The sequence below is a fragment of the Panthera uncia genome, chromosome F2, assembly GCF_023721935.1.
Source record: "Panthera uncia isolate 11264 chromosome F2, Puncia_PCG_1.0, whole genome shotgun sequence".
NCBI classification, from domain to species: Eukaryota; Metazoa; Chordata; class Mammalia; order Carnivora; family Felidae; genus Panthera; species Panthera uncia.
Window position 1 is genome coordinate 6,958,548 of NC_064812.1, and position 13,131 is coordinate 6,971,678.

The following is a 13,131-nucleotide window of genomic DNA, read 5'->3' on the forward strand; positions in this document are numbered from 1 at the left end:
TCTGTGTCTCACTCTCTCTGACCCTCCCCTGTTCATGCTCTGTCTCTCTCTGTCTCAGAAATAAATAAACATTAAAAAAAAAAAAATTAAAAAAAAAAAAAAGAAAAAAAATAAATAAATAAACATTAAAAACAAAAAAACAACAAAACAAAAAGCAGTAAAACTCATTAACCAAATCAAAATCTTGTGAGGCACCTCAGGACCTGGCAGAGAAAAGCCAAGTGCGGCAGGAGACTTGCTCAGTACCCCCTTCACCACCGGACCAGAACTTTCCACAGAACCATGAGCTGTTCTGGGACACAGAACTTTAATACCACCTTTTTGGATTTTAGAGAAAGGACTGAGCACCACTTCATGCTTTTCGGATAAACAATCAGACAGCCAGCCAACACAACAACCACTCACAAACACAACAACCACTCACCAACACGCTGACTACTGACTTTTGAATTTGGAGAATTAAAAAAAAAATGTAAGCAATAACTAAAAGTCTGATTTATTTTAGAGTCGTCAGGGACACTGTAAATTGACTTGATTTGCATCTTTATGCTTACACCGCTGCTGTTCACAATACCCTGGTGCCTGGGCTTTCTCCGTGTCCCACATTACCTGGATCATTGTCACTGTGCATCGACAACAGGTGGTCCTTCCTAATGACATACTTTTCTCCGGGACTGGGTTCACTCCCTGATAAAATCCATTCATCACTGCTATAACCAAATCCTTTTTTGAATAAATCAGAGAAATAAATTACATAAAGAAAACTGTGACGAAATAAACCTATTCTCAGACAATAAAAGGAGTATTTTTTGAGATTTTTCACCCAATTGATCGGTGCTGGAGTTCTGCCTTTCAGCTAAAGACTACACAGAACAGAGTTATGCTAGACCAGAGCAGGGGCCCTATGTAATGCCTGCACGTTACAGCTATGCCTGAGATAGGACTTTATTAAGAAAAAGGTAGCCATGAGGGCACCTCGGTGGGTCAGTCGGGTAAGTGTCCAACTCTGGTTCAGGTCATGATCTCACGGTTCGTAAATTCGAGCCCATGTCGGGCTCTGTCTGACAGCTCAGAGCCTAGAGTCTCTTCTGATTCTGTGTCTCCCTGTCTCTGCCCCTGTCTCTCTCTCTCTCTCTCTCTCAAAAATAAGCATTAAAAAAAAGTTTAAAAAGAGAAAAAAAGGTAGCCATGTTATCATGACAACATAAACACCCTCAGGAGTTTTATGAAATTATTTTTTCTTATTATTACTTTGCATATTGTGCACATCGGGTGTTTAAAAGACTCAGATCTTGCAAATTAGGACCTCAACAAATCGGTAAGCCATAAGAAATCTGTATCTAAAAGATCCACGTAAGAGGAATGAGTGGTCTAACAATTATCATTAATTCACTCATCCAAAGAGTTTTGACAGCGCCCTTATGGTGGGCGGTATTGCAAAAGAGAGATACGGCCTGGTCCCTCTCCAGTAGCTGGGAACGAGGAAGGACAGGCAGACTAACGCCCACGGCCGAAGCCAGCACGCTACGCGTATCACAAAATAGCGTTGCGAGGACACGATCGTAATCGTTCGTGTCCATGCTGTCTCTGGCTGCTTTTCTGCTGCAACGGCAAGTTGAGTGGAATGTACAGCCCACAGAACATTCGCTTCTGTCCACTTGCAGTAAGTCTACAGGCCTACTCCGAGTCTCACGCGAAGACAATGGCGATACACCTGCAGACACATCATCAACCAGTCTGTCCAGTGAAAGGGCCCAGCAGCAATGATACACCAGTCGTCCACTCCAGATTTTGATGTTTAAAGACCATTCCACACTATAAGAAACGAGGCACCTTGGAAGAAATGGCTAATTTTAGAGCTGCGGCACGGCAAGTACAAGATGTGCCTGGAACAAAATGCTGTTAAGGGGTTTAAAAAAATATTCAAAAGACATATGGGATGCTCCTTTCAATGAGACCCAGGAGCCACGGTAAAGGGCTTCCCAATGGCCAAATCTGGGACAATTTAATTGCCAATTTATATAACGATTAGCAAAGGATTATAACCAGTTGAATCAAAGAAGAATCCCTGAAATTATACAGACAGATGACGGAGGGAGGGAGAGGAGGAAGAAGGAAAGAAAAAAATGAACATGTTCCCTCAGGTAGAATGTCAACCAATCAATGTAGATGAATTAGAAAATCGCCACTTTAGGGGCACCTGGGTGGCTCAGTCAGCTAAGCGTCAGACTCTTAATTTCGGCTCAGGTCACGACCTCACAGTTCACAGGTCCAAGCCCCGCATCGGGCTCCGGGCTGAAAGCATGGAGCCTGCTTGGGATTCTCTCCCCCTCTGTGCCCATCCAATGTTTGTGTGTGCGTGCGCGCTGTCTCTCTCTCAAAATAAATAAAATTTCAAAAAAAAAATCGCCATCTTACAACTAGCATAGTAATAATTCAGGTTAACAAACGTTAATGCATACTAAAATCTGTGAGGAAGAGTTTACAATGAGGAACGGAGTATTTACAAGTGTCTCCTCGCAAAAAATACTAATTTCCTTACAAGAGGAAAATAATATCTTTGCAGTGGAGACAGCCGGCAGGACCTTAACCAAGTAATCAAACCTATATCGTCGGTCACAGGACAACGTGACCCCGACACCGTGTGCCTCCCAATAGGAGGTGCCGAGCAGGACACACCATCGCCTCAGGGGGATTCCTGCGGAAGCGGAAGCACGTGAACCGGATATTAAGGAAATGGACAACCCAGACGGACATCCCACAGAAACCCGGTCTCTGTGGTAAGCAAACACGCACGGCATAAAAGGTAAAGGAAGACGCAGGTGCTCTTCCAAAGTGAGAGACTAAAAGACACTAAACAGCTGGATGCACTCTGGGGCCTTGAACTGGATCCTCTCCAAGACCACATGGGAAGAACGGCAAGAGTGGCGCACGGACTGCAGACGAGACAGTCGTATGAAACAACGATCGACTTCCTAAATGGGATCACTCCCCTCCAGAACTGCAGTTACGTAAGAGAAAATCCACGCTAAGGTGGATTTTTAGGGGCAAGGGGAGATAACATGGGCACCTTACTCCCCAACGAGCCAGGAACATACGTAAATACACGGGGACGATGGGAAAGCAGATGTGGGAAAGCGTTAACAACTGGGGAATCCAGACAAACGGGCATACGGGATGCCTTAGCACTATATTTTCAACTCTTTTATTTTAAAACTGTTTCCAAATAAAAGTTTTCAATGCCTAGAATAAGAAATAAAGGTCTTAACAACGGGAGGGGGAGAGACGAGAGATAAGCAAATAACCACAAAGCGCCAATAGGAATACTAGGTGCGACGGAAACGTAGGGGAGCCTGGAGCTAAGAATTACGTGCGGGGATCGGAAAGGGTCTGTGTCGCTGACCGAGTCCCTTTCCCACCTGTGATGGGTTCGGTGTCCAGCCAAGCCCTCTTCGAAGAGGACTCGCCCTGGCCCCATGATGAGCTGAAGTCATTCTGAGCCCTGAAAATCTCTCTGCATTCTCCTACCGAACACACTCTTGGAACCGTTCCCTCTACGTGTTTATCTCCCTCCCTGGACTGCAGACTGCTTGACAAATGACGAAGACTGAAGATGGTGATGGTGATGGTGATGGTGATGGTGACGGTGGTGGTGGTGGTGGTGGTGGCGGTGGTGGCGGTGGTGGTGGTGATGATGATGATGATGATGATGATGATGAAGGCGGGAGCAGCTGTTTACCCCATGCTTAGTACCTACCAGGCATGACACTATACATCTCATCACACAAAGACTCCAAGCAGGCTTCCTTTTTTTCAACAACCATTTTATAGTCATGGAAACTGAGGCTGAGCAGGGTTCATGAGTCCACGGTCACAACACAAAGAAGCGGCTCAAACCTGTGTCACTGAGAACTGTCCTCAGCCTCTCCTTGTTATCAAACAGTCTGAACCTCGTCCCAGCATTTTCAGTCAGCAGTAGGCACGCGCTGGTTAGGCAAACGGGAGGTGAAAGGGACCTCTCTCAGTACTCGGCTCTGTTTACAGTATGCCGAGCACATCCAAACTCAAGGCCAGGAGCAGAGGAGGCACGAGGTGGGAGGAGAAAGCCGGCCCTATAAAAACGGCCAGCAGATACTCTACTGCACTGGTAGATAACCGAGAACTGATGTAGGAAAGTCAGATAAAAAAGATACGACATGAGGATGAGAAACATAAATATGTAGTGATCTCATAGTAGATGTAACAAATATGTCCTGTATGGTAAAAACTTAGAATGAAAGTAAATACCTATAAAATCATTGTCTTTCCACCTTAGTGACCTATGAGGCAGGCATTACTGCCAGTGTAGACACGGAAGTAACTGGCCCAGAACACACAGTTCAATTTAACAGGTCAGGTACTTAACAAATATTAGTTGAATAAACGAACAAAACGAAAGAAACCTCAGGATACATTTCTGAAGTCCTGTGGCCTCTTTCCAGTATTCCGCTCTGCTAAAATTACTAAATTTGTAATCGCGTCTTTGTCCAAAATTCCTCCCAGGTTTTGTACCTGGACCTGGTCAGCCCCTTACCCAGGAGGAAGCAGACGTTTCCACACCAGCTGACAAAGCTTTGGTTACTACGGTTTGCTTCCTCACACAAATGGAAGATTTTGACTCATCGGCTCCAATGCAAATAACAGGACTATAATTTCCCCCACAGAACAAATTTATGGCCAACAGCCATAAATCAGACTATCCTAACACTTACCTTGAATAAAGTTTTCAATTCAACGCTTTGGGGTTAAGTTTTCTGTAGGGCATAGTGAGCCCTCTCCCGTGACCTTGCACGAGCTCTGAATCCCTGTAACCTGTGTCTGTTCACCTGCACAGCGAGCACAGAGCAACCTGCCAGAGGTCGCCAGGGTTAACCAGGTAACGTGAGAAAGGACCGGGCAGCAGCGCCTGGCACACCCGAAGCACTCGGGAGGTGCCCACGGAACGGCAGTCACGGTTCTCGGCGAATACTGAGGACAGCCACAGAGTGCGCCTCTTAAAATCAGAACTGTGAAAGGCTGATGCCGATACAGGGGTATCGAAAGCAACGCCGGCCTGCGGACCATCAAGCCCGGTTCCGAGCAGCTACCGGCGGGACCAGGGGGTAACCAGCTGTGCGCAGCGCCATCTAGTGGAGCCGGAGCAGAGCACAAGTGCCGACCGAGGGACAGGGACGCCCGTGCCAACTGCCCCTGCTCCCCTCCGTTGGGATGTCCAGGAGAGCTGGAAACAACAGCGACCCCGCCCGTGTAACACGTACATGAGAAAGGGCGCTCTCACTTCCGCATGCTCTTTATCATACCACGAATAACATCAGTGATGCGCCACGAACACTACTTCTAAAGTCCTTAAAATAGCCGCAGGGGCTGATGGGCAAAAAAAATATGGAAATGTCCAGCTGCCCAATCCGGGGTAAAAGATCTTGTGCTGATGGAGAGGAGCTGCTGAGGGTCCAGCTACGTTTTAACGTGGGCAGTTACGAAGCTGTTTAGGGAGGCTTCGTTTGCTCATTGACGCTTCTGGTGCCACAGAACCTTGAACAGCACCATAAAAATCAGAGTGCTAACTTTGCACAGGGTTATCACTAAATAAACTTCCTAAGAAGGAGTCTATTTTTTCTAGATTTTAAAACTACACTCATTCTAATAACAAAAAAATCACCCCAAGAATTGAAACTAGACGGTTATTACACGTTTTACATCTGAAAAGTGACCCAGCACGCACACGTGGTCTCAGGCTATCGCATAAAACTAGCAGGCAACATCTATTAAGCACCTGCTATGTGTTAGACCCTGTACTCATCTCATGTCTAGAACAGCCCTACAAAGGAGGCACAGGTGCTCCCATTTTACAGATAGGAAACTGAGGCTCCTTCTATAGCAGCTCCTCCCTTGTTAAGTAACACCCTTTCCCATATAAATGCCATCCACCACACCTGCCATGCCGCCACGGGTCACAAAGTTTCTGCCCCGTTTTGTCAGGCCACCGTCTGTCCCTCTGGACAGCATGCACTCTGCCGTCCTCACAGACCACTGGCCCCACACCGAGCACTTAATTTTCAGAGCTGCATGACAGAGAATTTCCATGCAAGTCAAAGATGAAAATGCACCTCTACCTCGTGCTCCCAGGTAAAGTGTCTAGTGTCCTGGAGGTAGGCAGGTAAGGATTTAAATCTCGGTTTACCACTTAGCTGTCTGACCTTAGGCAAATTATTTGTCCTGCAATGCCCTCACTTCTCTCACCTGTAAAATAAAGTAAACCGATTTACTCTTTTAACACTGTTAGAAAAATTAAATGAAATAATGGACATAAAGCTTCTAACCCAGAAAAACCTCTTGATAAATGGTAACTATTACTATTAGCAATAGCAAGGCGAGGTTATTCAAACATCCTCCCCACCCCCATCCCACCTCCATCCCAGAGCCAAAACCATTGTCGGTGGAATATGTTTTATGTTCTTGGCACTCTTTTTCCCTCGCTTTTTGAGCCTGTTTTTAGAAAATGGAGAATTTCTACACATACCACAAACTGACTAAAAATTTCTGCTATCATACTTTCAACCAATTGTTCCTATGATACAGAATTAAAATACAAAGAGCTCTGTGCCTCTGAGAGGTTCCTTAAAGACCCACAGAGCTTTCTCAAGAATCTGATTTAGGGGCACCTGGCTGGCCCGGTTGGTTAAGCATCTGACTCTTGATTTCGGTTCAGGTCATGATCTCATGGTTCATGAGTTCAAGCCCCACATCGGGCTCTGCACTGACAGTGCGAGCCTGCTTGGGATTCTCTTGCTCTCAAAATAAATAAATAAACTTAAAAAAATAAAAACGAAATTTGACATAGTCACTTTCTACAGTGAAAGTTTTCCTATTTTCTCTTTGACCACTGGGACACACAACTAAAAATCCTTGCCTTCAATGCCCACTAAAGGCTGAAAAGTGCTGCTGGAGAACACAGGAAGAAAGCGAACAGCCTTTGCGGTAAAGCATACTTTAGGGGACCGTTTCTTAAAATCTACCATCGCCAGAGGAAATCCCTAACTGGCTTCTACTATAATAAAACTTTTATTTAAAAACAATGTCGACTTCTGTCCTTTTATCTCTTTTCGTAAAGTAGCCTATCAAAACCCCACAGACTAGATTTAAAATTGCAGCCTATTTAAAATTGTGCACCTTCACTGGGCAAGCTACTTCACATTTCAGAGACTCAGATGCGCCATTTGAAAAAAACAAAAGAGGCAGGCAGGGCATAAAACCACCTACCTTGCGAGATCTTTGTGGGGACTGGAGATAATGCACAGGAAGCACCTGGCACGGAGGCCCTCAGTTTGGCAGCTTGCATCATAATCATCATCCCCAATGCTAAGGAACACTTCTATTTTTTGGTAAAAAATGTAAACTACTTTATCCTCATTCGGTGGGAAGATGACGACCAGCTAAAGGGTCCTGTGATGCCAGAGCGGCTGCCGACGCCCGATCCATCCGAAGTCCCAGCCGCTCTCTGCACGTGGGTGTCTGCCTGCCCGCGGCTAGTGTGGACCACCTCCTTCAGGTAAGAGGGCGGGAGTCTGCCATGGTCCCAGGGCTTCAAGTTTCCGCTTTTTAGCCCGTCAGAAGAAATTTCACGCAGGAATTTAGGCAAGGAGAGCTAACTGTATTGGAGCACACTGGCTTAATCAATTGCTTAAGAAGAAGAAAAGTAAATAAACATCTGATTCAAAGCGGATCTGCTAACATCTCATTATCTCCCAGAGAAGGACCCCCTACGGTTCTACCCCACCCACGAAAGGGCACTGGGGCCTTGTGCTGGCTCCCGGCTGCATCTCACTTAGCGCCTCTTTTGTTTGTGTCCCTGGGGCCGGTCCAGACTTCATCCCTGCCCCTTTCAGCTGTCCTTTAAAGGACCGACTGCTCAACACTTTCTGAGTCTCCCACGTCCAGGAATATTAAAACACAACGCTGACACAACGCGGGGTGGGAGGCTGCAGGAGCCAGGTGCCGAGAGTTACGGGAGGTGCTCAGGACGGAGAGACGGAAGAGTGTCCCACGAAGACGGAGGTCGCAATGATGTGCTGTGCCGACGAGGACACCATCGGAGACGTAAGCACCGTAAGCACCGGCTGCTCTGGGACAAAATGGGCAATCTGGATCCATGGGGTGGACGGGGTGGGGTGGGGGGGGGGGGATGTGGTCACAGGAGATACCCTAGAGCAGAAATTCCCAGGGTGAGGTACAAGAACAGATGCTGTAGAATCTTTCAGTTCCGGCACCGTTACTAACGGCCGTCCCAGCCTGCCCCTGTACCTCTGCGGGCCAGTGAGGTCCCGGAAAGAACGACACTGCTTGCACCTTCGCGCGGGCATTTTGCAAGCATGTCACCCGGAGTAAGTCATTTCAGTCGCTGGGAGTCTCAGTTTCTACAACTGAAAAGTTGGGCTGCTAACGTCTACACTTCTGGGTTGTTACCAGTATTCAGATGGCAGACAAGACGGGGCACAGAGAAGAGCCTCGAAAATGTCCCTAGGCTGACTGAGTTAAACCATCTAGTCACTCAGTACTTCTGAAGGAGAGTTGAAGACGTTCCCCAGTTAAAAAGGAGGGCATCTATGCACTTGAAACTCACTCTCAAATTAAGACATATGAGAGCGCTCGTTTCTCAGCAGCAGAGTCTGTTTTCCCCCCTCGCCACCTCCAGGACCCGGCACAAGGACCTGGCAGGTTCTCAGGAAACATGTCACTAATGACCAGATACCAAAACACTGTAACTCACGATTGCTGGATCGCTCCGAATCATAACACACTACAGGAAATTCAGAAATGGTTTGCCTAAAAAAACAAACGAGAACTCTGAAAAGCCTCTAAGGAAAACAATTAAAAACTAAAAAACCACACCCTCCTTTGGATGAAACAGAAACTCACACACCACTTCTAAATATAAGTCTGCAATCTCCATTCTCATTTGTCTCTCTTACTCTACACGTCTGACAACATTCAAGCGAACTGCAAACAGTTTCTAAAAGGGGGGGGGGGGTCACCACAAATGACACCTCAAGCCATCAGGGTTTTGTCGAACAAAGAGAAGCACGTCGGGCTAAGTAACGATCCTCCCTTCACGTGTTTTTACCCCTCACGTACATCCTGAGTGATGCTAAGAGCACTAATATCAGAGAAATGGGTGTAATATGAAAAATTACCATCTTGAAATACCAACAGAGAACTTTATCAATCCGGACACAAACAGACTACCTTCATCTTGACTCCTTTGCTCCGCTTCCTATTGTAACCAACCACTAAATATAACCTGGCGGCGAACCAGCCACCAATCCATATATTATATCAGATAATTAAAAATACAGGGTTATGTAATCTTATTTAATGGTTACTTGGCTAGGACTGAAAGCCATCCAAAGCGGTACCAGAGAGCTGGATGAAATTATAATGCATAAGACATTTCTAAAGATGTTTTTCAGTAAGAGTCAGCACATCCCCTACTAGCAAATATAATACAAAACATGGAACACTACTTTCATCTCCAATTAACCTCCCTGGCAAGAAACAGACAATGTCAATTCCTTCCAGGGGCTCGGGAAGTGGGGAGAGACAAACTAAAGCCTATCTTCTTTGATTTGATTTTAACATCAAGTAAACATCACCCATTACATTTGGTAGAGAAACAAAAGTGCTCAGTATTTACAGGGTAGAGGGAAGGAGAGCCAGTTAGCCTAAGAAAATAAAAGTCAGCAACTAATGCTCACCGTGACACGCAAGCCTGGAAAAGGTATAAAAGCTGACATACATTAGCACAGGAGCATAGATCTTGAGGCCATCCCAGCTCAAGTTCTTACTTACAGATTATTAGAAAAAAATAATTCAGCGAGGAGGCTGATCAATGTTTACAACTACTGAATTTTTTAAAAATGGCAACATCTCATTTATAAACGGTTTCATTATCATAATGTGTTGATTACTAAAGTAATAAACTGGTCACAGGAGGGCTTTAATTCAAAGTGCCTCTTGGCCGGAGCATTAAAATCCTGTAGGATAGATAAACCTACTATACATGTTTGTTTCTTCAAACAGACCACTAGATAAGTATCGAAAGAAACTTTTTTTATAAAAATCAAGGTAAGTCAACCAGAAAAGAGCATATTAATTACATTGATTTCTACAGGGTTTTAAATTAGCGTGTGTTGTATTCTATCTTTCCAAGAAGGCACAAATAGCAAGAACGATGGCCTTAAGAGACAGGAGACCTGAGTTCAAATTACATCTCAGCTGCCCACAAACTTGCATAGTTGGGTTCTGCAGCCGCCTCCCCAGAAAAACAGAGATGTCAATGTCAGCCTCACAAGAGTCCAACTGTGAGAAAGGAACTGAACGGCATCAGCATGTACCTTAAAGACCCTTGGAAACTTCAACACGCTATGCAAACATAAGGTATCGGGTTCAGTGCCGACCGTCGTCACGGTACAAGTTGGTGCCAGAAGCCTAATTCCAGCATCGAGATTCAGAATAAACTCTGAAAAGAAATAGTTTCTTTCAGAGGCAAACAGTCAATAAAATTGCTAAATATGAATAAAAATGCTTTTCTATAGCCAATAACAAGATGGTTATCAGATTCAAAATCAAAGTTTTCTAATAACCATTCAAATTCAGATGTAAGACACTATTTTAGAGGTGCACTTGTAATTCTGAAGTTACATAATTGAGCATAATTAATACTTTAAATGATAAGGCTTTGCATTCTGGATATCAGCATATTATGATTTAAGAGGAAAACATTTACGTCTCAAGTAATCTAAATTAACAGTAATAAGAGTATCTTGAGTATCACCTTTTCCTTCCTTCACATAACTGTTCGCTGTGAGAAATGTACTCCTTACACAAATTACTTTTTTTATGGAAAAGTAAGGTGATCAGGTTTAACATCTACAAAAATACTAAATGGGAACACTGTCCAGTATCTATTTCAAGTAACCAGAAGCCACTGACACTAGTAGAAACACAAAACACCAAAAGAATTTTGAATGTACGGTTTTAGCAACACAGTACTATGGCAACATGGCACGGAGGTAAAAAAAAAAAAAAAAATTCTGACTTTCAAAATAAGAGAACTCATTATACTTGTACTTCAGCTGTTTCCTTAATTGAGCACCACATAACTTTGATTCGGCTTCTTTCTTAAGAAAAATGCACTTGACTCCACAATCCAGACTATTTCTAATGCCACTGATCTCACACAACGTACAGAGAAATTTCTTTCACAGAAATGACAGCCCAGCAGGCAACAAAAGATATATGTAAATCATAAAGCAAGGAGTGCAAACCTAACTGCAGAACTGTTCAGAAGAGCCTCGGAGTAAGCTTAAAATTCCTTTTCCCTAATTTAAGAATGTAAGCCCATTACTTTTTCACAAGCCTGTTTTACTAAAGAAATAAAAATAAGCCTGCAATTAAAATAAAATGGGAGAGCTCCGTAAACCGATTTCTGTTCCACAATTCAGACAGCATGCGTGCTTACATTCTTGGAAACACGGAGTCTCCCCACTAACAACACACCCTACTCTGTCTGCAGAACCGGCTGAAACAGGCAAATGCTGGAGGCTGCTGCTCAAAAATATAGATATCGACATACAAATAGAATATGTCTGCCTCTTCTTTCACTTCCAACAATAAAAGAGCCAGGGCCAGCATCAAGATCAGCAGACCCGATTTAACTCGGAAACCACAAACGGTCACTGCACGGAGTGATTCCTGCAAAAGGTAACGGATCTGACCAGGTAATGTTTCTGCCATCACCCAGAGAAGCAGCACACCAGTAGCCCCCAAGCCCATCTTCATCTGAAACATGGGTAACAGATACAGAGGGACCCGAGGACTGCTCCCGGGAAGGAAGGCTCCATTTACCGTCCATCCCAGATCACTCAGGAAGCTCAAGGAAGAAGCAGCCAGGAAATCCTGTCCTGGGTAGGCGCGCCTCCATATGCCCCTGGATCCCGGTGCCCTCTGCTTCCCAGGGCTGTTCACACCCTGGACTGGCGGAAGCAGCGCTAAAACGGCATAGGCAGCAAAGACTCCTCGTCGGGTCTTCTGAACTCCTAACCAGCCTCCGGTGAGAGTGACCCACCCAGAGCGTCCCAAAGAGAAGACAGGCGAGCCAAGAAGGGGGCTCTTGCGTGGGCCCCTACCAACCCCTCCCCACCAAGGGCCAGCCTGCAAGCCTGGGCAGGAGCTGCCCACCTCCAGGGAGAGCAGACCACCCTGCCAGGGTGCCGATAACCTGGGCACTGGAGAAAAAACGAGACAGACAGGAGAGGAACTGGGCTCTGCCACTAAGACCGCTGGGTCCTTCTCCTCGGAAACGCTTGGGGTCTGACCCCAAACCTCCCCCAAGGTCCTCAAACTTCACTAACAATACAGGCACCTGTTCCCTTCACCTTTTGTGCATTTCATCCCCTCCAGTCCTTCCATTTTGCTCCAGCTCTTTCTCCAGCTCCCCGGACAGACCAAACACACGAGGATGCCCGAGTCCCTCACAAACTCCCCTCCGATGAGATAATTCAACCCCCGCCCCACCAAAGCCCCCAGATGTTCGCCGTCCCCCACCCACAAGTTTACCTCGGGTATCCTCGAGTCCCCAAAGATCTTCCAGTCTCGTCCGAGCGCCCCAGCCTTCTGCCCGCCCCCGCCCCGGCCGCGTCTCCCAAAGGCACACACATCTCGCTTTCCCCCGGGTGTCCCGTATTCCCCCAGGTCCCCACCCAAACGCCCCCCCGGATTGCTACCTGGGCCCCCTCCCGCCTCCCCAGCTCTGCTTCCAGCCAGCCCCACAGGTCCGCCTCCCCAGCGCCCCCGCATTTCCACCCGATCCCGAGCCTCCCCCGTCCCCGAGCCGCCCCGGCCGCCACTCCCCCGGCCCCAACGGCCGCGGGCTACAGTTAACGGCCGGCCGACCGGCCGGCGTGCGCCCTCACCTTGGTTCACCAGCCGCAGAGCGTGCGTGAAGGAGGGGTCCAGGGAGTCCTTCTCCGCCATCAGCTCCGGCAGGTACTTCTCCTCCATGCTCGCCCGCCGCGCGTCGGCGTCCCGGGCCCG

General features: G+C 46.5%; 1 protein-coding gene across 2 annotated transcripts in view; it reads right to left on the minus strand.

Annotated features, from left to right (window-relative positions):
* Nucleotides 1–13,105, minus strand: part of KHDRBS3 (KH RNA binding domain containing, signal transduction associated 3) — a 189,088-nt gene extending 175,983 nt beyond the window's left edge. For both annotated transcript variants that reach the window (XR_007458363.1, XM_049632863.1), the window contains exon 1: nucleotides 13,011–13,105. Coding sequence is in view for 1 of the 2 variants with exons in the window: in XM_049632863.1 (XP_049488820.1) it covers nucleotides 13,011–13,098 (88 nt within the window). In the remaining variant the exon portion in view is untranslated. The remainder of the gene's footprint in view (nucleotides 1–13,010) is intronic.
* Nucleotides 13,106–13,131: the final 26 nt, after the last annotated feature.